General features: G+C 49.6%; 6 protein-coding genes across 6 annotated transcripts; 2 read left to right on the top strand and 4 right to left on the bottom strand.

Annotated features, from left to right (window-relative positions):
* Positions 1–1,995: 1,995 nt before the first annotated feature.
* J7T55_010933 (uncharacterized protein) lies at positions 1,996–9,223 on the bottom strand (the record flags this gene model as incomplete). The annotated part of the gene is made up of 8 exons (XM_053135497.1): positions 1,996–2,985; positions 3,280–3,639; positions 3,809–4,792; positions 4,915–4,958; positions 5,032–5,121; positions 5,323–8,166; positions 8,221–8,966; positions 9,036–9,223. The coding sequence occupies 8 exons, from the start codon at positions 9,221–9,223 to the stop codon at positions 1,996–1,998; spliced, it is 6,246 nt and encodes a 2,081-aa protein (XP_052986891.1).
* A 1,454-nt stretch (positions 9,224–10,677) lies between these two features.
* J7T55_010932 (uncharacterized protein) lies at positions 10,678–11,574 on the bottom strand (the record flags this gene model as incomplete). The annotated part of the gene is made up of 2 exons (XM_053135496.1): positions 10,678–11,259; positions 11,335–11,574. 2 exons carry the CDS (start codon positions 11,572–11,574, stop codon positions 10,678–10,680), a joined length of 822 nt encoding a protein of 273 aa, XP_052986890.1.
* A 633-nt stretch (positions 11,575–12,207) lies between these two features.
* Positions 12,208–13,446, bottom strand: J7T55_010931 (uncharacterized protein; the record flags this gene model as incomplete). The annotated part of the gene is made up of 1 exon (XM_053135495.1): positions 12,208–13,446. The coding sequence occupies one exon, from the start codon at positions 13,444–13,446 to the stop codon at positions 12,208–12,210; it is 1,239 nt and encodes a 412-aa protein (XP_052986889.1).
* A 1,089-nt stretch (positions 13,447–14,535) lies between these two features.
* On the top strand, positions 14,536–16,329 carry J7T55_010930 (uncharacterized protein; the record flags this gene model as incomplete). The annotated part of the gene is made up of 1 exon (XM_053135494.1): positions 14,536–16,329. One exon carries the CDS (start codon positions 14,536–14,538, stop codon positions 16,327–16,329), a length of 1,794 nt encoding a protein of 597 aa, XP_052986888.1.
* A 3,719-nt stretch (positions 16,330–20,048) lies between these two features.
* Positions 20,049–21,963, bottom strand: J7T55_010929 (uncharacterized protein; the record flags this gene model as incomplete). The annotated part of the gene is made up of 8 exons (XM_053135493.1): positions 20,049–20,071; positions 20,237–20,397; positions 20,575–20,638; positions 20,700–20,966; positions 21,024–21,162; positions 21,242–21,323; positions 21,707–21,804; positions 21,862–21,963. The coding sequence occupies 8 exons, from the start codon at positions 21,961–21,963 to the stop codon at positions 20,049–20,051; spliced, it is 936 nt and encodes a 311-aa protein (XP_052986887.1).
* A 1,868-nt stretch (positions 21,964–23,831) lies between these two features.
* On the top strand, positions 23,832–24,728 carry J7T55_010928 (uncharacterized protein; the record flags this gene model as incomplete). The annotated part of the gene is made up of 4 exons (XM_053135492.1): positions 23,832–24,006; positions 24,059–24,167; positions 24,281–24,297; positions 24,640–24,728. The coding sequence occupies 4 exons, from the start codon at positions 23,832–23,834 to the stop codon at positions 24,726–24,728; spliced, it is 390 nt and encodes a 129-aa protein (XP_052986886.1).
* Positions 24,729–25,052: the final 324 nt, after the last annotated feature.

The following is a 25,052-nucleotide window of genomic DNA, read 5'->3' as shown; positions in this document are numbered from 1 at the left end:
ATAGTATATGCAGAGGATGGAAACCCTGCACAGATAACTTGACAAGAGATAGAACGTGGAGGCGATGACCAGACACTGCGATGGGCTCGGTCAGACCTCTCTTCGCGTAGATGTGGCGCTAAGGTTTTAGTTGTCTTTGAGATGGATGGGTCGACTTGCCTCAACTCTCATAATCCAGAAACCTATAGGCCGGTCTTTCAATTCCCAGTGAGCGCCGCCTCCACCAGCGAATACTGGTAGGAACTAATGTTAGCTCAATCTCTGCGTGATCACCACAGAATACGAAAGTCCTCGCCACATACAGAATATTATAGGGAGCCAGACACCCAATAGAGTCAGCTGTGTTCGGTCAGTTCTGATCTTTCAAAAGCATCAATCAATGCCCTAGACATACACAAGATAAAATGACGAGGTAGTCGCCCCATTTTAGGCGGGAGCGGAGTATTGACTTTGACCACAACCGCAGACCAACTAATATAGGCGCTACAGGACTGAGAATAGCGCAAAGGACGATAATCCCCACTTGGAATGGGGAATTGATGTGTGATGACCATGCCATTCTGGCAGCGCAGATGTTCGTGTCATTTGAACGAGTGTCGAAAGGTCAGAATAATCAGCAATGATGCAGAGACAGCGACGAGAACAGGTGCGTGGCCGACAGTCATCCTCAAATACCAGGACTAAAGTCTGACATCTTGCCCAGAGTCCGAACCCAGGCAGAACACGATCACCCGTTGCTCAGCATGTAGACCGTACGTCCCGAAGGTAAGATTGAGAGCTCTAGCCTGAAGGCCTGCAGACGTAACCCTGAGTGGGCGGGGTACAGACTCAGCCCTATCGAACACAAACCATTCAAACGAGTGGGATGACCTGATCGTGATATAATCCATGTATCGTGTGCCTACCAGAGTGACCCTAACGCGTGCTCGGCAGTTGCTGACCAACCGGAGGCGTGGGCTTCCGTCTTACATGCGTCCTTGGCGCGATCCAGTCAGCCGGAGGCCACGAAGAGCTGAACACGTCGGCCAGACTGCTCATTCGTGCATATCTGCGCAGATAGTGGTTGATTCCGGTCAGCGTCGTACCAGGCGGAGATCCCCCACTGGTCTAGGTGTCTTCGTGGCTCATCTTCGCTGTGTAGTGCCACAGCGAGATTCTCACCGCTTTAAGGTATTAATGACCCCCTGCCTCTACAATCTTGCTTTGTCCAAGGACCGAAACTCAGCCTCCAAAATAAAGTTTTATCAAACGAGGCAGAATTTTGATGAGTTAAAATTTGAGCTGAAAGATGGAGAGGCACGGGAGACTCGACGCCCCTGAGCTGCAGTGCGCGAGCCAACGCAACGGTGCATCGTATGTGTCTATTTTAATGTTATTATCAGACGAATTCTGCAACTTCAAGAAAATACGGAAAGCGGGACTGTTGACGAGTCCCCATCCAAGCGGAATACCTTCAACCTTTGCCATGTCTAATGGCGGGAACTGCACTATGATTCCATCAGGCTGTTGCAAATACAATGAGATACTGCTTATTAATTTGGACTTGACAGAAACTTTTGGCCTTCTGAAACATCGGAGCTCCAAAATTTGCTCTTAGATACCATATGAGCAGACCTTAAGCAGCAATATGGCAGTGCGCAGACTTGGACCGTAGGTGAGTCGGATGAAGGCAATTGAGAAACCATACGATATATTGGCGACCGAAAAGTGCACGATCAATTGTTCAGCTGCGTGTTATGTGAGTGAACCGTTTAATTACTTTCATGCGACGTCATCTCTACAGGTACAATTATAGCTCAAGTGAGACATCCACCAGCAATGGATGTGGAGAGACATCTATACTAATACATATCAAGTTGAATACTTTCCTCGGCGTGTGTCATTTCTACCAATATTTTGAAGGCTAAAGTATCATGAGGTATCATGATTTCTGTGTACATTTGCAAATCGATCGTAAATTATGTAACGTGTGAATTGAATTGCTTAGCCAGTATTCTATTCATCGCGGTCCAAAATTAATGATACAGGAGAGATAGATCTGGGTGTGCCGTAGCTTGAAGGGACATTGATACTAGGGCTACCGCCATCCGAAGAGGCAGGTGTTGATGGAGCGGTGTAATACCCGGCACCCTGATCACAAATATCCTTCAGTGAAGGTCGCGGAGTGTCCTGGTAGACTATAGCCTGGGCCATGTTCCATGCTGTATTAAGCACCACCTCATCCTCCTCTGTGAGATGCCCCTGTTTCACAAGCGAGTTTCGTCTACCCAGTAAATGGTCCAGAAAATCCTCAATGTCGATTGCCGTTTCATCTTCAACTTCCGAGGATTGACTCACAACAGTAGACTCGGAGGACTCAGTTGAAGAATCGTCGGTAACATCTGGCGTGTTCTCCTTAACTTTGTCAGTATGAACCTCACCATCAGGGCCATGTTTGAAGTCCTTATCAATTGAATTCGGATCCCTGGCTGCCCTTTCGGCTCGAAAAGATGGACTTTGACCCTCGAGATCCTCAACGACGTTGCCTGAGAAACATGACCATTGAAGAGACCTGATGGTATCAATTCCGGCGTCCATAGCAGTCTCGTATTTCCTTGCCAGAAAATTGAAGAATTCGACCGAAAGTCTCCCAGATGAGTCGAGGGCGGCATTTCCGTGATGCCTAGGCACCTTCAAGAACTTTCCGCAATGGTGAACACAGAAGCTCTTCGCTCCATTCGTAATGTTGTGAAATGCGAAAAGGTCATGCCACCGTACCGTAAGCTCCCTCCAATTATCTTCCATATTCTCGTCATGTTTGGAATCTGGGCTGCCAACCTCGCTCGCTGCTTGTCTTGATGAGAGAGCAAGAATCAACCCCATGATATGAACAGCCTCCCACCCAATAAAATCATCCTGTTGAAGATGGTTGTAGAATTTGCGGCTGCGCCTCATTCTCCAATAGTCTTCGCTTCTTTGGATAACCCAATGCTGCACCTTTGTTCCCTGAGAGATTACCCTTCCCAGCACTCTTGCGTCCAGGTGAATAATTGGCCTTAGAGATTTAAGGACAGCTTCCACTTCTATTTCTAATCTTCTCAGCTGCCCAAAATCCTCGAGACGTTCCTGTAATGATAGGCAAGATAAGAAGTGTTGACATTGGGAGCAGCAATGTTTCCTACACAATGAGCACACATAGAAATCCCTGTCCAGCTTTTGGTAACAGAAGCAACATGTGTCTTTTGCATCTAAGTCGCAGAAAAGCAATTTTAAGTCCCTGATGATTTCACCCTTTCGTACCGGCACAGCCGTGCGAGCATCTTCGATTTGCGCATGCCTGCAGGAGTCGAAACGGTTCGTCATACTAGCCGACTCAGGTGCCGTAATTTGGACGGCTTCGTGTAGTAGGCCAGTGAGGATCAAGAGAGCGTGTTGTAGAGTCCAGATATGTACCAATGACATGTCCAATAAACAGTTTTCGAAAGACGCTCTTTGTTCAGTCATGCAAGCCAGGATCTTCGCAGTCCGGCTTACGAATTGCAAAAGGATGTGAATTTGAGCGTCACGATGGCTATAAATACCATCCAGTGGTTTGTGCCAAGGATTGAGGATGATATTCATCGCAGGCTGTCCAAAAGCTAGATCGAAAGCGGAAAGGCCCTGTCTTGGAAGTTAGAATAAGATGTCGCAAGTGTTGAGCGCACTGTTGCTTCGAATTTGACCAAGACCACCTGGGAAACATAGATATCCTCAGACACCAGCGATCCCACACCTTTGGACCCGCGAGACATTCGCGCGATTAGGAGGATCACAACTTTGTAAAACGTACCAAGTCATCTCTGAGGAAGGGATTTGCTCCAGCCTTGAGCAGATGATGGGCCGTTTTCACGGATCCGGAGGCCACAGCCCACATCAGTGGCGTACGCAGCATTGCCCCAGTCTTATCAACTTTCGCACCGGCTCTCAGCAAAAGATCCACCACTGTGACATTGCCGTCATCCGCAGCCAAGGCCAGTGGTGTCATTTGCGTATTTACTGGCCCATCTGGCGATGCACCATGTCCAATCAGAAGTTGGGCGACAGCAGACTCGCCATAATATGCTGCAATACTGAGGGGGTCAAACCCAGCCCAGTCAGTTTTGAAAATGATACTTTTGTCCATCTGAAGAAGTCGCTCTAGGACATCTTCGCGTCCCCGGTACGCTGTGATGTGGGCATATGTTGAGCCTGCACAGGACTGGATAGTGACATTTCCAATTCCACGAGCAAGAAATAAGCTAATGACCTCTGTATGATTGTTGTTGCAAGCAAGAAAGAATGGCGTTTCCCCTTCATCAGTTTGAGGATTTGGCTCGCATCCTAAATTCAGAAGTCGGTCGGTCAGTCGTATGCGGCCCTCGGCTGTGGCATAGTGGAGCGGGCGCCAACGTTTACCACCAATGGATTCCACACTGGCCCCCCAATCGAGTAGTATGTTGACCATTTCTTCGCTCTCCGAAGTCAATGCCTCTATCAATGGACTGAGCTCACTTGACTGACCGCCGTTGACATCGGCTCCGTGTTCTAGAAGGTACTTAACCATTGCGGGGTCATTCGCAATGGCGGCGTAGTGGAGTGGTGTTTTCCCATTTGCCCCTGGTACGTTGATAACTTCAGCATTGCAGAGATATCTGACGCAATCAATCTTTCCGAACGCCACCGCTCGATGTATGGCAAGATCTCCATCTTCAGATCTCCAGAGTCCCAGTGCCGGTTTCCAGTCTGTCAGGCACTTGATTATTTCATGACTGCCATTTGCAGAGGGAGAATGAAGCTGTAAAGAATTGTTAACCTGGTTAGCGTGTTTATGTGGTTCGTTTCAGATTCTATTGATCTCAATGATCAAGCAATAACATGCAGTTCAAATTAGAATATGCAAATTTTTGGCACACGTACTGCGTATATGTTAGCTGCATACTGAGTCTCGTTGAAGTGATCTTCTTTATACTCAGTCACCAACAACGTGGACATAAGTAATTCGGGGTAGGAATTTGCGGATGGGCAGTAGCTTACCCAGAGGCTCAGAATCTTTCTGCCGCTCCAAAACATTCTCCGCTGGAACAAATCTGATATAGCCCTCCACGAATTTCACGTTGCCTCGAGCTATTGCGTGATGGAGTGGACTCCGACCATTTTCATCTCTGGTGGAAGCTTCAACACTCCAAGACAGCAACATCTGTATGTCCTCTGCATGGCCAAGTATGGCTGCCATGTGCATTGCCGTTAATCCACAACAATCGGCGTGATGAGGATTAGCATTATAAGATCCAACGAGCAATGAAGCAAGATGTCTATGTCCCTTACTCAGAGCAATCAACAATGGTGTTCCACCTATGTCAGTGGCTAAATTGATGTTTGCTCTCTCATCAAGCAGCTTCACCGCACAGGCAGTACTGCCCATGGAGGCAGCCGCGCATAGAGGAGTAAAACCCTCAGAGTCTTGCCAATTCAACAAATTTCTGCCAGCTGGAACACCTAAGAGAACCGAAATGGTTTCAACGTCGCCGGATGCTGCTGCCTGGTGAAGTGCGGTGCTAGACCGCCGGCTGATGGCCATGATGTCTGCCCCTCTGGCCAGCAAGAGGCGGACGGCATCGCTTCTGCCCCACCTACTTGCAATGAGCAGAGCAGTCATGCCATCTTTTCTTTTGGCCTCCTTTTCTGCGCCACGATCGAGGAGGAAGGAGACGAGTCTCTCTGAGCCAAATGCGGAAGCAAAATGAAGTGGAGTCTCCGCCCAACTTGTTTTCGCTTCAATATTACCGCCTTTGCCTAGCAAAGCTGCAAGCAGGTCTTCATCGCCGTTGCGCAGACTTGAAACTATATGCAGCGCTGTCAGACCATCGTGTCCGCGACAACGTACATCTGCACCATGGTCAAGTAACAGGCTTATCGCCTCAACATGTTTACGTTGGGCTGCCATCATTATGGGGGTGTGTCCAACAGCGTCTCTAGTGTTAGGCTGTGCCCCAAAAAGCAGAAGTCTCTCCACCATATCCGTATGTCCATATTCCGATGCCAAGTGAAGAGCGGTTGGGCTGAGCTTGCCAGTCTCGGCTGTGGAGTGACCAAGCTCCAACAGGATGACCATAAGATCTGTCCAGTGTTGGTACACAATTGTGCCCATCAGCCATGATCTGCTGTTACATCTTCGATGGCCCCCTTGACCGATCTCGGGTGTTCGACTCATATGCTCATCCAATATCTTCTTGGTCATCGCTCTATGCCCATTTTGTGCCGCATAGTCCACAGGGAAGTTTCCAAACCCGTCGGCTTGGTCGATATCCACTTCAGCTCCGCTGTAAACCCCCACAAGCTGATGTAGCCCGAATATAGATAACATGTGCAAGGGCGTAGTCCCAGGCGGAAACGGAAAGGTGGCGGCTTCTTGATTGGAGAACATGAGATATATTTGGTGTAGAAGGTCCCGGCTCATCTGCGGCTGCAAAAGTTGGCGATAACCCTGCCCGAGATCCGTAGCGTCTCGATCAAGAGCTTCCCTCAGGTGATCTCCCCAGAAAACACCAGCATACTGCAGGAAAGGATGAGTTTGGAACAATGCCTTCAATGAACTTTCCGTTGGCATTGGGCCTCTAGCAAAACTGTCAAAATTGAGGTATGTGAGGCAGTCATTCGTGAGAATCCGAGGTGCCTCATTTTGTAGATCTCGATAATCACTTAGTCCTTCAAGGTTATTGTTTGACAGACCTCTCAGGAATTCTCCCAGAGAAGGATGAAGAAGCATGTACTGTCCGTCCTTGAGAATGAGGAGATCGGCACAGTCCTTCGTCAAAGGGATGTCATCGTCCAGCCTCTCGTCAGTCCCAATTGACGACATTCCGTCCTCGATTGCCAGTACTTCTAGAAGCTGAGACTTGGAGAGGGGCTTCTTCGAATTGGCAGTCCAAAGAAGTGCTTTCAACGCCATGTGCCTGATAGACGGCTCCGTGGCAATGATACGCTTCAGAGCATCGGCATAAGCTCCTGTCAAGCCTCTAGGCATGTTTCGCGCAGCAGCCTTCATTTTCTTTGCAGTCCTTTCTTGTTTGATCGAGTCGATGACAAGAGAGACCCAGAGAAACATTCCATCTGCAGAGTTCAGCAAATGGTCTTGTATCTCTTTCAGTGAAGCCAAGTCCCTGGTCAGCTCTCCGCTTCTGTCGTCAATGAATAAACTGATATCCTCTGCGTTTGCCCCTTGGTCAACCTCGATGCTTGGACAATCATGGGTGGCGATGGTGATCGCTTGATATCCAGGGCGACTAAAGATCAAAACATTTGCTGAAGGGCCTTTTATGCTAAGATTCGCAAGGCTGGCCAGAAAATTGCAGAATCTGTCAAACTCAAAGCTGGAAACCCCACTGCACTCATCTAATCCGTCCACCACGATGAAAGTTTGGCTGAACATTGAAATCACGCTTTTGATTCCATTCATTATGTCCTCCCTACTTGGCTGATCTGCTCTCATTTCGAAGCAGAGATTTCTTAGAGCTAGGACATCCTGGTCCCTTGGTAGGAACTGGTACAGCTGTTTGAGAAGACAACCCAAAAGTCCTGTAGTGTCGTACCAGCCTGCTGGTTGAACACCTCGACCCGTTTTGAGTTTATCGGATTTCTGTACCTGCTGCGAGCTGCAATAGATATACGCAAGCGCGGTTCTATTGAAAGGCAGTGGAGTTTCTGAAGCTAGGCTTCTGTGGCCATCAAACCCCGCCAGCGACGACCAGTTGGCATTGTCTGAGGAGCTCTCGACAGCGGTCTCTGGCCGTTGATGCCCTTGCCATACGACGAGAGCTGCACGAGGCTCGGCGGACCGTGCGTGCAAAAAGTTCTCGTGGTTGTCGGTGGTGAGCGCAGACGCGTAATCACCACGGTCATTGGCCTCGTTGTTGTCAGATGCGGCGTTTGTTTCCTGGCAGAGCAGTCTCAATTCTTCAATGACCCGCGCCGCCAAATGCGTTTTCCCGCTACCGTGCTTTCCGTGAACCCAAAGAAGTGCTTCACGGGACTTTGCCCTCCATGAGATGTAGGTCTCATGATGTAAAAGCCATCGACCTGTTTCTTCCAGGGTCGTGGCCAGAATGCTGTTGTGTGTTGTCTGAAAAGAAAGCGAAGACAGCCAAGCTAAGAGACTGGTGCGTTTCTCATCTGGATCAATACGTTAAATGGTAATACCGACTACCGTTCGAGAGATTTACATACCTTGATCGCGTTGAATCTGTCGTAATTCGCGCTCATTTTCTTCGTACAGCCGCCTAGTCTCGTTTTTGTGAATCGTTCTGTATGTGTCCAGCTGCATGCGCAGTCCCATCATCTGAGCCTCTTGCAAGTGTCCCAATTTCTGTCCGGAGACAAGTTGGATCGTTCTGTCGAATGTCTCGATGCTGATGTCGAGTATTTGTTTCCACTCCCCAAAGTCCTTTTCGAATGACCTCCAGAAAAGTCGACTGCTACTCTTTTCCTTCCCTCTATTGTCAAGAAACAACGTCGAAGCCTGAGCACATATTTGCAAGATGATATCAAACACATCAACTAAGCCCGTCTGGATCTCAGATGTATCTGGGAACGCGGCTTTGAACTTGTTCAGTTGGCCAAGACTACTCATGACTTTGGCCAGGAATTGCACAAGAGCTTCCTGGTATTTGACAACCCGCTTGGTGACAGTGAGGGCGGCGAAGACACCGCCGAGGACAAGTCCTGCCGGTGGATAAATGCCGCCCAACGAATCTATAAGGGGCCGGCACATCTCCACAAAGCCGACTAAAGGTTCAATCCATTTGGTGGCGCGGACCACCTTGCTGGCCTTCAGCTTGTCGTCAATGATGCTGTCGACAGCCTTCGCATAAGCCACTAAATCGTCGCCGGGATCTTCTCGCAGAAATATCTGCCGTTGCTCCTCACTGAGAGTGTTGACATGATCTGTCCATCTCGAGATAGCTTCGTTGGATCTGAATATTCAAGACCAGCAAACTTAGCCTCGAAGCTCCATGCGAGCACGGGAACCTTTTCATACTCACACTTGAGGGGGGCTGGTAGTCGGAAAACCGACGGGCCCAGCATTCTCAGATGACGTGGAAGCCCGTGTGCTGGTGCGAAGTGGACGCACTAAGGTCAAGTCGCTTGGTTCTCCCGCTGTTGTAGAGATGGTATCAGGTCTGACCGGTGCCGTATGGTGAGAAGAAGATTGAACGGTATCAGACGCCATGATGAGCTCTGGTGAGTAACAGACCAACAATGTTATGTTACTGTGGGAGCCTTGTGATCTGTGCTACTTCGTGGAAAGAGGGCAGGAGAAGAGCATCGACTAGTAAGAGCCCCGCTCTCTTCAGCTCTGCTGACGCGCCAGAGGATTCCTTGTAATCAGCCACACTATACCTGCAGATGGATGGGCCAATCCAAAGCTCAAAAAAGAATTCTTGAAAAATGTGCAAGAGACGCGGCACCAGCTGAGATATCGAACTATGACAACAAAAAAGAAAATGGCTGAGACTGTAAGCAATGAAGTGAGATGCATCAATAAGTCCTGCCTGCAGGGGAATGCAGCAGGAAAAGAGTCAGGGGAGCCTTCTATTTCGTAGTGCCTCTTTGGACACATTCAAGACTTCATTGGTACTAAAAATTACATACTTCATATCCATTGCTTGCACATGTACAATATTTGAGGTACTCTGCAGAAATTAAATGTGAAGATTGTGTCTCTAACACTGATGCTCACTCACATATCTCGTGTCATTGCCAGCAGACACGCCACCTCCGACATAAAACCATCCGAAATGGTCTCGGTTACTACTCAGACATGAAAGAAATAATGATTGCATATCCACTTCGTATGAGAATTCTGGTGTACGCACCCTTTTTCCTCAACATTTCATATCGGGTTTGACAACCCCTCTCGACGGACCGGCTAGGAGTATATCCAAGATTGCAATGATTACATCTCAGAACTAAATTGGTCCTGTAGCTTCTGCTGCACAACTAAAACCTGTCCTTAAAATGCCCATAAACCGGTAGTTTTAGGTTAAAATGCTTCTGTGCACTGCGCTGACATTGTGGCAAATTAGGGAAAAGACTATACGGGTTGTGTTATGTATGTTTGAACCAAATATGCTGGTAATTAGATAACGAGTTGGTACGTTTAGCTGTTGTCCATGCCAGTTACAATGGAAGCCATACGAAGATGGATTCTTGTGATCTGTGAACATCGCGAATATTATATTCATCAGGGTCTCGAGAGGGGTTTGGTATGAATAATTGGTAAATTGAAATGCTAAATAACGGCTGCCGCCTTGCCGGGTATAATATTTGCGCAATATTCCATCATTAATTTACTAACTGAACAATAATGCTGCTCATGCACGAGGCTTCTATCTCCGCTTAAAACTCCAGGTGATGCAGAGTAGAGTATACAGAAAAGCCTGAAACTAGCCATAGTGTCCGCCGAGGACATGGGTGTCATGAAGGTAATGTGAGAACTGCAAAAGAATTTGTGTGAATGTGATTACGATTTCATTAATAAGAGACCAGCGACCAATCAGCCAGAGGTCAACCCAAAAAAACATAAACAGGTGAGGTATGTGAACCAAAAATCCCGAAAGGTAAGTCCTCATCGCCATCTTACACCTTCCAACCTGCCCCATGACCTTTGCTGCGGCATTCATCCTAGGCCATGCCCATGGGATTCCCATGAAAGTTTCCCGAGAAGTTTCCCGAGAATGGAATTGATGTGTTCTGTGCTGGGAGTGGGCCTTGTGCAAAGCCCTGTTGCGGTGGTGCGAAGCCCTGTTGCGGTGGTGCAAAGCCCTGTTGCGGTGGTGCGAAGCCCTGTTGCGGTGGTGCAGAAGTCATTGGAACCCCACGGCTTAACGAGTTGTACTCGTTTGGATGATATCCCCCAGTTGATGGATGGCGCCCAATCGGAACAGGTTGAGCTTGATAAGGATCTTCACCCGGAGGTAAATGAATTGATGGTGGCGCGTCAGGTGCCGGCATGTATATATTAGTCTCATCTCTGAACCTTTCACTCGGAGTTGATTGTCCACTGCTGGCCAGGGATCCCACACTGGAAGTTGACCGCTGACGCCTCCTCTGCTCCAAAGACTGCTCTTCCGCCTTTCTCATCTTTCTAAATTGGCCATAAGATTTCCCGGCGAAGAACATTTGTAACAGGGTGAGAATGGCCAGAATTGGAGCAGCTGCAACACCCACCGCACAGCCTGGTAATTTGGTGTCCGAGCATTGAGCCTTGGTTAACAGAAAAATGCAGGTCTTTCTTGATTAGAGACTGGTTGCAGGTATGAGGGGTTTGGAGAAACATACACCAAGCACAACCACGTAAGAAAGGCATAGTATGGCCTCCCCGGCGACCACGAGCCGCTTGTCTGTGTACACGTAGGCCTTATTGTGTTTTTTGTAATACCTGTAGCGCAGCAGCATCATACCGACATGGCCCATAGCTGACGCCACAATCATTCCGAGACCCCAACCCACAAGCTGCGAGTGGAGGAGCGCATCAGGGGACATATTCCAGTGCAGTGCGATGGCGGTGAAGAGGAGCATAACGGCTAGGAGTAAGGCGAGCTGAGGCTCATCAGTCAGACTGGCTCACAGCAGCGCCGACAGCAATACTTTACCTGAAAGACGCTGAGATAGAATCGCTTATTCCACTTGATCCCGCAACAGTAGGGGCTTCTGGAACGTTTTCTGCCTCTCTTGTGGTCGCTCGAATCGCCAGTGTTTCTAGAGAAAGATCTACCCGATCTGGCAGCAGGCCACCTCCAACTGCGGTCATCCCTCCTCGCTCTGGACATATTTCTGACTCTCGATCGACTTCTTGGACTGGAGTCGTAGTTAGATCTGTCAAATCTCATCTTTTTCGAGGGACTTGGGAATATTGTCGATGGTATCGATGGTGGGGCAGAAATTTGGATGAAGATTTACACAACCGACGCGCAGATTCTGAGTTAGAGAATGATAAATTGCTGACAGCTCTTGGAAAAGAGGTTCTATTTTATAGTTTTGCCATCAGCTGGCTGTTCGGTGACTGGCACGCCACGCTCTTTGGCCCGTTCATGAGAGTTTGTGACTGGATGTATGTGAGATACGGGATGACACTATATACATGGAAGGGCAAGTCAACGGCCCCAGTATAAACATCAGGCCAAGATTCGATGATGGATGAAGTCAAAGACGTTAAAGGGTTTGTTGGGGCAGCACTTGAGCGCCGCTCAGACTTCTGACCCCATCAGTTGCCCCAGTCGAGATACCGCCCTGCGCCAGAGAAATCTCCTTGTTCGCATCATCCAACACAATGACAGCCGCTGAGAAGAACGGCGCCCCAAGAGTGCAGCTTGTCTCACCGAGGAACGCACTCAGGACACAGTATCCAGGCTCAACACCGTCGAGATAGCCACGAATAAGGTTTCGGTATGGCAAGGAGATTGTGACATTCTGAAAGTTGAAGTCAAGAGTCGCTGCAGCTGGGATCGACTCACAGGAACCCTCATACGCAAGAATTGACGTGAAAGGGACAACGGTGAGGCCAGTAATGTTTGTGATGTCTGTGCTGATTGGCAACTCCAGGTTCGGGCTACCGCTGTCCAAGAGGCACGTCGCAGGCGTGAACTCGAGAGGAATGACGCTTGTGTTACCAGTGTTGTTCAGGGGTGCTGTCCTAAACTCTGGTGTTGTCGCATAATAGTTGCCTTGGGACCAATCTGACTCGACCGTGGTGAGGCTACCGCTGTATTTGGAGCTGGGAGGTAGGGCACCAACAAGTGCGGTGCCGCTGTACGTGCCCTTGAGGTCGTCAGGAGCTTGGTCGAACCATATGCTTAAAGTGTTGGACGACACCGCGCCATCATCCAAGAGGTCTTTACGGAAATCAGCACCTGGGCCCATACCCAAGATACTGTGGTCGGTACTGTATCCACCGCAGGTTGTGTCGTCTCCCGTTGCTAGCAGTGTCTCGTTGGACACCGAGACCCTTCGGTTCGGCAATTTCGGGTAACTGCTCTGTGCGAAGCCGATAGTATCGTTCATCGTGTAGAAGGTCTTGACGATATGCGCGTTTCCTGCATAGGCATATGAGAAGATGTTGTCCACTGCAGGAGTATGTGTCGTGGAGACCGTCCAGTCATAGTACGGCACGAGGGTCTCGTTGCAAGGGCCTCTGTCTCCCTTGTATTTGGTTCCGTAAAAGGCCAAGTTATTTGGTCCTGCGACCCAGAATCCATCGCTACCAGTGTCGAAGACGGTTTCTACTGACGAGTTCTGGCCCGGAGTTCCCCAAACAATATCTGCGGTGATCTTGGGCAAGCCGCCGTACTTCCATGACAGAGGGATGGCTGCGAATCCATCAACAGACCGGGGACTGGGCGCCGCTGTCGAAAGCGCAATGACTGCTGCAGTGGAAAAGAGTTGTGGAAACATGACGTCAGAATTCAGTCAGTGCTCCTCTAATCTCTGGCAGTTCTGACTTGAGATTGACCGCGTTTGCTGCTTTGTCCACGTATGGCATTTAAGGACGTCGTGATGGATTGACGTCTAGGAGGCGGTAGGAACCAGACCAGATGCTTGAGTGCGATGCGTCGTAGGCCAAACAACAATAAAGGCTCGGTACATCAGCCATCAGTCATTTAAGCTTAACACGAGCCAAGTCGGCTCTGATGCAGGGCCAGGTATGGACACAGCAATGAGCTAGCGAGCATGCATGGGTCGAGGGTCGTGGGGCCGGTCAACTTGATAGTGGAGAAGCCTGATAGCACCTGTAAACAACATCAAGCTTTCTGTTATGCTTATTTATAGAAGCACTCGGGTTCTAATCGCAATCCGTGGGTACGGGATCCACCCGGACTTTGTCCGTCCCTCCCCCATCATCACGGATCTAAGGACCAGAATGGGGAAGTCTCTCATGAGAGGCTGTCCGTTTCTACTTCACCAGCTGATCAACTTCCCCACGGAGACAGGAGGGGTAGGAAGCTCAAATTCAACACGAGAGGCTCGGGCCATTGCGTGCAAGATCAGCACGCAATGCTCCTCCGATCTATGCTCGTTGAGGCATGTGGTTTACAAAATTCTCGTATTTCTTAGCACCTCGCTCAAGGGTCTTCTAGAAGGCGGTCAAAATTGCCTGCAGGGCATGTTTTCGGGCTAACTTCGCCTAACATGCAAGCTTTCCGCGGAAATTACCTGCCATTATGCCATACATGCTACATCACCTGATCCACAAACAAGCCAAATCATGATCCTACTTGGTCTAACGCATTCCAGAAGTAACAAGGACTTTGAGGACCCGTTTCGCAACATGCTCTGACAAGACATCGCCGTCTTCCTTATATAATCAGATTATGTCACCGTTATCCACCATGGACAAGGTAAATTGGCTGGCCAGGCGTGCCAGGCCAGTAAAGGCCAATAAGATCGGAATCGTGACCAAGGACGGGAATCAGGTCGGAGAATGTTCTTTGACTGAATCTATCTTGACACACTGGAGAAGCCAAGGCATTGCTTGCACTCATAATGATCTCGAAAATAGCGATTGGTCTTGTCGCGGCATTGAGCACATGCTCACAAGCTGCCGTTGCTTCAATTCCTGACGCATGCCCTCTTGTTCAATTTGACAGAATCTCGGGAGCACCATCTGGTTGGCAATACCATTCCTCACCTGCGAAAACAACCAGGATTCCTTTCAAGATCGCCGTCAGATCTCCTCATCATGACTACCTCCAGATAGCTCACGAGGCTAGCAACCCTGAGTCCGCACGGTATGGAATGTACTTGAGCAAAGCGCAGCTCCTCCAAACAATGCCAGATGTCGGACCCAGTGTGTTCGCAATACAAACATGGCTTCGCAACCAAGGCGTTACGTCGTCCTTCTCGAAAGCCGGAGGCTTGGTCACATTCGACACATCAATAGCAGACGCAGAGGTCTTGTTCGAGGCGAAGTACGCATACTACAGCTACAACGGCTCTACCCCAGTGCTTCGCACGCTGTCTTACAGCATTCCCGAATGCATGGCAGATGATGTCGATTTCGTCTGGCCAACAACACAATTCCTGGTGTCCAGCCTCCCGACCAAAAAGAAACAACAGGGCATGATAGCTCGACAGGTCGGCCCTGGCAACAATGTGGACTGCTCGTCCGACACTTGCCCATCATATCTGCAGAAGCGATACAACATCACTTACTCCCCACCAGACAAGGCCCCCGGGAGCAAGCTCGCCCTCGCTGGCTTCCTGGGCGACCACCCCGACACTACAGACTTCAAGTCATTCCTCAAGTCCTACGGCCTACGCAATGTTTCCAACTATCAGAGCTATAACTTCACGGTCGAGGCAGTGAATGGCGGCAGCACCGACAATACTGCATCTTCAGCTTCAGTTGAGGCAATGCTTGACTTGGAGTACTCGTCCACATTCATCGCCCCCCTCGACACCACCTACTACGCCACAGGCGGGCGGCCGCCAACGTGGTCGCAGCCAGGCAACGTCACCGTGCCGGACTCCCAGTCGGAGAACGAACCCTATTTGGACCTCATCAACCACCTTCTCCAGCTAGACGACCCACCGCAAGTGCTTTCCATGTCCTACGCAGACGACGAACAGTCTGTCCCCCCAAGCTACGCGGAAAGAGTCTGCAACGGCTTCGGGGCCCTAGCCGCACGAGGTATCACGGTCATCGCCTCAAGCGGCGACGGCGGTGCAGCCGGGACATCGTATGAGAATTGCGTGGGGCCCAGCGGGGAAGAGCGGTTCATCCCAACCTTTCCTGCGTCATGCCCATGGGTCACCTCCGTGGGCGCTCTGGCGCCTTGGGGCGGCTCGGCGACCTACTCCAGCGGCGGGTTTTCGAATTACTTTGCCGCGCCCTCCTGGCAGGCGAATAGCACGGCGCCGTACGTGCGGAACGTCCTCGCCAACAGCAGCACGATCCCGGCGAGCTTCTATAATGCTTCGGGGAGGGGTATCCCCGACATTGCGCTGCTTGGGAGCCGCTTCCCTGTCATCACCAACGGCGCCACGACTTTGCAGAAGGGGACGTCGGCCTCGGCGCCATTCTTTGCTTCACTGGTTGTGCTGCTCAATGACATTCGGCTTCGACAAGGGAAGTCGGCTGTGGGCTTTATCAATCCTCTGCTCTACTCTGAGGAGGGTCAGGCCTCGATTCGGGACGTGGCGGATGACATCAGTTTCATCGAGGGTTGTGAGCAGGGCGAGAAGGTCGTCGGTGGCTATAGTGCCTCTGTGGGATGGGATCCTGCTTCGGGGCTGGGTGAACCTACCTTCGGGGGCTTGAGGGCACTATTTGTATGAAAATCGGCCTCAGGGACAATTTTTGAGAAGAGATGGAGAATTGTAAAAATGACTGTGGGTGGATGGCCGCTGAAATCTGGCTTATGCCGTGGGTTATCTGGTTTCATCTATTTCCCCCGAAAACGCTAATACGGCCCTGGAAGTCTGACAACAATCACAAAGCAAATTCAGTTGTTCTATCGAAATCAGTTTGATTTTGGGCACCGCTTACGCGTGACATCTGCCTACCATAAATGACTCGTTTCGGGGTACAAAGACATGCGTTATTCAAATAAGCAAAGATGATCGAAACTATCAGAACATACTAGAAGCTAAAGCTCTGGTACCTCAACACAAGCGTTAGCAAGAACAAATGTAGCCAAACCTAGGCAAATAGTATTCAAGCTTTCCGCGTCGTCCTCCCCATCCAAGTCTTAACTTTCTCATCCGTTTCACAGTTCGAAGGCGCTTCAATGAGCCGAGAGCTTGGGGCATGAAAACTTTGAGCTTCGATTGTGCGTTATGAGCCGTTGGGTTGACGGGTCACTGGACCTGATACTTCGTCGTAGCCAGCATCACTGGGACTGTACCAGACTCCATAACGCACCGTAGATGCGTTCTGGGGCGTTGGTGACCCTCCAGATCCAGATGCTTGCGGCTGATGGTTGGACGTTTGTGATAACATTGAGTTGCTGCGAGAATCACAGTCGGTTACTTTGATAGTAGGAACTGGTGTACCAACCATGGAACATGGCGAAGGATCTCGCGGAGTGAGGGAGCTTAGGTCTTCGAAGGAACTCATTGGAGACACCTGTTTCACTTCACGATGGCCCGGAGGATGTCTACTCCGCTGTGGACTAGTCTCAGGCCTGCGTCGACGCGTGCGGTGTGGCTGCGATGCATCTCGATGAGATACTATGCTTCCATGTTGAGATCTGGGGATTGCGGTGTGATCGTGGTGGAACTTGGGTGTTGCTCTTGTTCTTTCTTGTATTCTTGGTCCGCCCTCGGCTACCCGTGGCCCCGAGCTCGAGTTGTTCCACGATTGCTGGGATTGTGTGCTGCCTACGCTGGTTGCATAATTACTACCAGCGAATTGTGGCCATGGGACATTCTGACCAGTGCTTGAAAACGTGTTATCCGGTGCCCTCGGTTGATAACTCGGTTGAAGTCGACGAAGTTCGTGAACATTGTCTCGTTTATCTTTGTGGTTGGTTTGGTGGGTGGATGTTGCTTTCATGTGAGACCCACCACCCGTCGTGGTGCCTCGAGGTCGATAATTATAACCGTGGGTCATCGTTTTTGGCGTCGGGTTGCAGGTCCGCTGGGGAGCCATGGGAATATCGTTGGTATTGTGCTTCCTTGTTCGCCGGCTGTACTCCCTTCGCTGCGTTTCTTTCCGCTGCATTTCTTTCCGCTGTTCTCTCCTGCACCTGTTTTCTTCCTCCCTGAGCCTATTTTCCTCGCGCTTTTGCTCATGTGTCTCTTTCAAAGGTGGCATGACTTCCCCCCATACATATTGCAATTTGGCGTACCGAGCAAGCTGGATTAAACCAAGAACGCAGGTGAGGACATTAATAACCAGAACCACGAAGCACCAATCGTTACTGATTGGATTGCAAGGAGCATTACCATAGAAAAAAATGACCGTGAAACCCTTGTTGATCGTGTCAGTAATGACTGGGTACCAAGAGGAGCGTCCACTAAGGGCAGACATGCAATAAAGGATCACTCACCAGGCCGATTCCAATTGGGATGAGACAAAGAATTTCCATGACTATGTAAAAGACACACAGTGTAAAAGAGCGCTCAAACCAGTGCGGTCCGACTATTTGCATAAAATGCCAGAGGCAGACAATCCCACACACAATGGCTTCAAGAAGTAGTAACCAGTAGTAGTATCCGGTGCGAACTCCCTCTACCACGGGAATTCTATGGGGTAGAAATAAAAGGATTGCGATCAAAGAAGACGCCGCAGCAAAGAAGGTCTATCGCGGGATGAAGTCAGCAGATGATGGAGAAATAAGGAATGGAACTCATGCCTGAGCGGCTTGTGCCACGTACTTGATAATACCTAATCCACACCGCCCACTTGCACTTGCGACCATCACCACTATCGAGCGGCCAAACGCGTGAGAAATATAATAGCTCCAATAGGCACCACAAGCTCTCAAAGGCCACGATTGCCCATGCTACATTACAACCTGGCGGGCGAGTTTTATAGTGGTGGTGGCAGGCTTGGGGGAGCATGTCCACAAAAACGAAACCCTATCAGTTTTAGCCTTGACCGTAACAAGATCTGGTCCAATGTTGGAAAGAAGGTACTCACGACGATTGTGATGCCGGTGGCAGAAATAAGTACAGCGCTGACGAGGAGGTAGAAGCGGTGTCCAGTCGGGTGGCGTTCCAGATATTGAAAATCATTCTCCTTGAATACTCCCCCCAGCACGGACCAAAAGATACAGAGACCGCTCGCCAGAGCGAATGTTTTGAGCCATATCTTGTTGTCGGACGTAGGGAGCGGAGACAGTGTGGCCGGGCCCCATGGTCGCAAGACCCCTACCGACAACGATAAACCTAGAAGGGCAAAAGTAGTCTATGCACGTCATCAGTCCAAAGAGATTCCGCCATCCTGTTGGTAATCTGGTATTCCTACCTGAATGATTGCGACGAGGCGCCAAATTGTGAGCCTCGCCAATAGCGCGTGGCAGACAACGCAACTGCAAATGCGGAAGCCAGAGAGCTTTCCCATTGCGACGACGTTATTTGAGAAGGATGTCAGTGTCAAGATATGAGAATTAGGGAGTTTCACGATCAAATATGAGTGGGTGTTTCATTTGTCTCCCGGCGTGTTCCTCAACATGTCTATGATATTTCAGAAAATATACCAGGACGAGGAATGTCGAAGAGATTTTATACCTGGACGAGGAGGTGACTACAGTCATGCGGCAGACGTTGGTACTCACTCAAAGCCATGAGAAAGCCAGAGTCGCCACTCGCAGCTGCCATATCTGTAGAGCCGCACAACCGAGGCAGAGGCCAAGCAAAACACCGTATTTCCCAGTCACAAGGCGGTCGGTGGGCTGCGCCGGGCTATCAAGGGCCTGCGCTGCTGAGCTCATAAATAATAAAAAGTTAAAAGCATGCATTCAACCATGGTCAACGCTTTCTTCGGGAATAGGTGATCCTAAAATTGAGGGCTGGAGGGCTCTTCTTGTGTAGAACTGTTTGGTGATGTTATTTGAGCGCACACAAATCAAATGGGCCTGCTTTCAGTTATTGCTTGGTCACGGTTGACTACATGTGCAGGCTATCGGAACTGCCTGAACAGGGCGCAACAGTCCGTCAATTTCACCAACAATCGCAACAGCGTGCGCCAAAACAGGAACTTCACGATAATACCAGCTCCTGTGCCTGGATCAATATGAATCACGTCAAGCTCTGAGAGATGGGATTGATCATTAATACTTGGGGTGTGTTACACATTTGCCTTTATCGCCCCTCCGCCCCCTCTAAGACTTATGTTTCTGATGTCGGCATTGTAGGGTAGCCGCCATGAACTCAGGGCGAGCAGAAAATTGACTGAGGACCGGTTACACGCTAAGAAATTCCAATCGATTGTATAACCAGAAACCACGGATTTCAGCAGTCCTGGTAATACACTGCGTATCATCGACTTCTCCATGTGACCTTGAGAAAATGCTCTTGCCCTTTCCTGAGCGCCCGAGAATGATCCACGACTAATCCGAGTTCGGTTGAGAGACTAGGGTTTCCAGACATGAGTAAATATGCTCAAGCCATTGGAAATTATTTCGTCTGTCAGGTCGTAGAGCCCCCTTGATTCCTTGAAATACTGGAATTGCAACTGTAATACCCAGAAAACGTGGAATCACGGCTGGGTTGGCGGTCCAATGCGGGAGGGACTGACCTTGCCGTCCTTTGAGGCTCCCGTTGCTGTTGAGCCCCGGCGGTCGGTCCAAGATCATGCCTCCGGTGTCGAGACTCATGCCTCCCATGTCGAGTATCATGTCTCCCATATTGGGCGTGATGTTGCGCGTGCCGAGGTTGTGAGCGTGATAGCCCTTCTGCCTGCTGAACCGACGTATTAGCCGTGTGTACTCTGCATAAACGAGCCAACTCGTCCTCTTCAGAGCTTTGATACATTCCAGGCTCCCCTTATGCCTCTTATCCGGAGACTTTGGGTCCAACCTTTGGTTGTTGTTCATTCAAGTGATTCTATGGCGTCACGCCGTGTCTCTTGCTTACATTTCCGTGCTGACGGGGGTGTTCTCCATCTCCCCGTTCTGTATTGTATCTGGAATGCCCTCGTCTTACTCCATCTCGCTCGCGGTCTCGCTCGCGACGGTCATTATGCACCGTGCGACCCTCACTTCTCTCTGCCCCGCGATCCTCGGATCTCGCGCCTCCAGCCCGCGCTCTTCGTTTAGCTTTGGCTCTCTCGTGCTCGTGTCGAAACCTGCGCTTGGCTGCTTCTGTGTCCGCCTTCTCTTTCTTTTGTTTAGCTTTGGCTTTCTTCCGCGCATCACCGAGTCTGTCCTTCTCGCACTCGTCTTGCTCGTTTTGGCTGAAGGTGAAACCAGGCGCCAGCTCGAATTCTTCATCAGAAGCCCATCCGTCGTCACTGTGATGATGACGCTCTGAATGCTTCCGTATTTTTCTCAGTCGAAGCACTACTATTATCCTGCGGTGCTTACGAATAGTTTCACATAATTGGACAAGTTGCAACAAGCCTGCCAGGTAAACGAAACCGTCCATGGCAAGAACCGCGAGACACCCCTGGTTGCTAAGGGGGTTGCATGGGGCGCCTTTTAAGAGAAAGGCGATCATGTAAGACTTGACAGTTTTGTAAGTACTAGATCAGCATCTAGATGAATAACAGCGCACTAGGTCAAAATCAAAGTCGAAGACTTACAATACTGACACCAAAGAGACCGAGAGCCGCAAGAACTTCCAGTACAATGTAGACCACGTAGTAGCCGTACTGCTGGTGGCACCTACGCATCCCGTGATTGGTCCAGAGAATGGCATGCCAAAGGAGTATAATGCCGCAAACAACGGTCCCAGAAAGTAATAGCCCGCCAGATATCTTTCTAACTCCGTCCACCACAGGTACTCCAGGTGACAAAGGAAGGTACAGAATGATCGCTAGTGCAGTGGAGCCGAGAGTGCTGAGGACCTAGGATTGAGTAAGAATCAGCAGAGCAGGTGTAAAAGTTGCCGAGGTGTATGACCGGGCTGGTCTTTGCCACTGACTTGAAATCCTCTCGTCCAAGTTCTCCATTCATCAGACCTTCTGTTACGATTCTCAAAATCCCTATCCCTTCCGAAATATCTGCACATTGTGTAGATTAGTTGAAACATCTCGATGAGTACCCACAGAAGCTGAAGGGCCGGAATGGCGATGGCATTAGAACAACCTGGTGTTGTCGTAACCTGGCAGCCTTCAGGGGTATTGAGAACGGAAATGATGTACGTCTATTGTTTTCAGTATGGAAATCGTCAAAAGACATCATTTTCTTTAGGGTCACTCACAGAGCCGAACACGGCATTGAATATAATCATCAGTCCACCGCTGACGAGGAAGTAGAGGCGAAAGCAGGTTGGATGGCGCTCGAGCGATGCCAGGAGCCACATCTTGAAAATTGACAAAACGCCCCATCCGAGACACATTAGGTTCACAAATATGAACAACGTCATCCATGTCCGATTGGTGGCTAAGTCGAGGGTAGATAATGCCACCGGTCCCACCGGTCTCATGGTCCCTGCTACCAATGCGAGGGAAATCACTGAACAAATTATCTTCAAATATAATTAGCTAGAACGCAATAACGGCTGGCAGGACGGCCTGGGCCCTTACCTGGGCCGTCGCACCGCAGCGCACCCAAGAATAGAAGAACTCGCCCACCCTGCCGCGGTAAACGAACTTAGACTCTACCAATGGGGAGCGTGACCTCATTGTTACGACCTAATCGGAAGAGTCTCCCTCGGCCAGGTTATCCAAATTTATGAGTAAAATAAGTAGATTCACTGTGAATACAGATTTTCATAATCTCTGTGCTGTGATGCGATTGGCGTTGAAAGTATTTGGGAAAATTGGTAGAAACCGAGGAATGCTGAAGACACTTTATACCTGGAGATTCATGTGAAGACACAGTCATAGGCAAAGAAAGCCCTGGTAGCCACGTACAGCCATGAATGAATCAGAGTCACCAGCCGTCGTTTTTGTAGAGCCGCACGGCTGAGGCAGAAGCTCAGCAAGACCCTATTGCTCAGTCACAGGACAACTGTTGGACTTGGCAGGACCACCAAGGGTCTGCACTGCTGAAGCTAATCCAGGATAATAAGATGAAGCATACACTCAACCATGGTCTACGGTAGGACTCCATGTCAACGATTGAGTGATGAATTGGGTGATGACAGGAAGCCACGGGCCGGGCTTGAGAAACCTTTGAATAAAGAGACGCTTAGATGCGCTATGAATTCAGCACTGGTTTAAATTTGAATGTGCCTATTTCGAATACGCTTTCATCACCATTTTAGTGAAGATTGTTACAAGCGGTATCAGACAATATCTCTAAGACCAGCAGTCCAACCACCAAAGCAATTCCGACGGTTGGTTTAACAAATCTTGTCACATTCATGGCATACGGCTTCGAGTAGGGACTTGATGAACTGGTCTTTCGGCTCAGATAATACTTGGAAATGCCGTACGTATGGACTCAATACGTTGCTTGTTTGCACTCGCTTGCTGACACCGTCAAGGACCCTTTCGGAACGGGGACGCTACCGGCATCGGGGTCAACGCGTTGTAACCTCGCTACCTTTTCAGGTGAAGTCCCCATGAAGCAGGCCTCTAAGCACTTGAATAATCATGTAATCTCTGAAGTTTCAATGTCTTCATCTGGCAGGGGCCGCCACTGTGAAGATTTTGAGCCTACAGATGATCTGCAAGCGCGCGAAAATATTCAGTGTGGCTTGTACCATACTGATCCGAGTGTGTAGAAAGATGTTTCACTGCGATCTCACTTAAATCACTTGACAGCCGTACCGTGGGCTTAGATCGGGAGGGGAATGGGGATAGCGGCAGGGAAAACAAAGCGATTAAGTGATGCAACATATCTCGATGTGGTCGCATCAAGAGACGGGCGAGAGCTTGAGCAGGATGAACAAGAATCCATTCGAGCGTCGGTGAAGGCAGCCATGTTCACGGATTTAGTAACAGATGTTTGTAAGAACCGAAAGATCTCGAGCGTCTGACTAACATTGATTTGTGACAAAGGATCCTTCATCCGAGAACTTTCAGATGTTCCTGGAATCGATGACTGTGATTGTTGTCAGTCACTCGCAGCCATACTTGTATATGAACAGCCTTCAATGTAGCTGTTCCATAACCAAACTTGTCCCTTCCTCTTCCCCTTCCATTACAATCCCAACCAAGTGCGTTCAACCAGGTCAGAGAGCAAATCGAAAGCAGAAGTCGCATTACCCAACACCCAACAGTCATGAAATGCTTCATAAGAATTTTTGCGGTCGTTGCTGTCATCATGGCATACGAACGCAAGATGGCTATTGCGTCGGACGAGAGGATGGCGACGCTCTGTTTCGACGAGCTCGTGAACTTTCCATACATTAACACTTGTTTCTACAAGCCGACCACGACTCATCTTGGGCAATGCAGTATGATCTCCGTATTTCCTCCTTTTCAAGAGTTTGACTGACGTATAGCAAGACTTCTTGGCCCACCTTTTCGACGGCATTCATTGTAACGATCCGCCCATCCTCAAATTCCCACCAACAAAGATTACAGTTGACGACCCTTATACATGCTATCTTTTCAAGTAAGTTGCTTCTTATAGCCGTACAGCTTCTATCACATTCACCCTAAAAAGCCTCTCCTTCAAAAGATCGCAAAGTGTGATGCATGTGCTAACACGGCGATGTCATCTCATAGAGCCGAGAACTGCACAGGTGAGTATGAGCAATTTATAGGCGGGTCTGGCACAAAGAATCTCACCATCGACTACTTTTCCCTCCGTTGCGATCCGTCCACCTAGCTGAAGACCTCAGAGCGTGGGCATGATCATCGTGTTATGGGCGGTGGGACTCAGTAGGGCAGTCATTCGAAGGCTCCATCATGGACGGGTCGGCAGTGAGCTGAGGATTGGATTTTTCGGCAATCCGAAAGATTACACAGTTTGAGTGCGTTGAGACATGCGGCAATTTTACAGCAGAGACACCAGTAAATAATTGACAGGTCATGACTACCCGGGAGAGAGGTGCCGAATCGTGAAAATTAATACCGTCCCACAGCGGAGCGCGGCGTCGCCAACAAGAACGAGAATGTCTCTGGTAGTCACCAAATCCTTGATTTCTTGAAGGATTTTCGGCAAGTGCCGTGAGGACGAGTAATGCGTGGACATGCTCGCAAGTAATTGAGGCTGTAATCATCGTTGTTCGAGTTGTTAGTCGGCCAGACGTGATTATCATCGCTACACCATTCATCAACTCAATTCGCAATCAAACACACGACTGTGTCGAAACTCCGAGAGGCACCCACAACTTACGAGCCGCACTACCTTCGGAACAACTTCGGGCACCTATCACCGGTGTGGGTTTGTAACTTGCAGGGCAATGACCCCGGCCGTGATAGCGGCATTATATGCGGGGACGCTAAAGTTAAAACCAGTTCTTTCCATATGGCTCGTGTTCTAGGTCCCAGCTAG

This window comes from Diaporthe amygdali (assembly GCF_026229845.1).
Source record: "Diaporthe amygdali strain CAA958 chromosome Unknown NODE_55_length_279518_cov_64_759621, whole genome shotgun sequence".
In the NCBI taxonomy this organism is placed as follows: domain Eukaryota; kingdom Fungi; phylum Ascomycota; class Sordariomycetes; order Diaporthales; family Diaporthaceae; genus Diaporthe; species Diaporthe amygdali.
The sequence above is the reverse complement of the archived record's forward strand: the minus strand, read 5'-3'. Positions and strand labels throughout refer to the sequence as shown.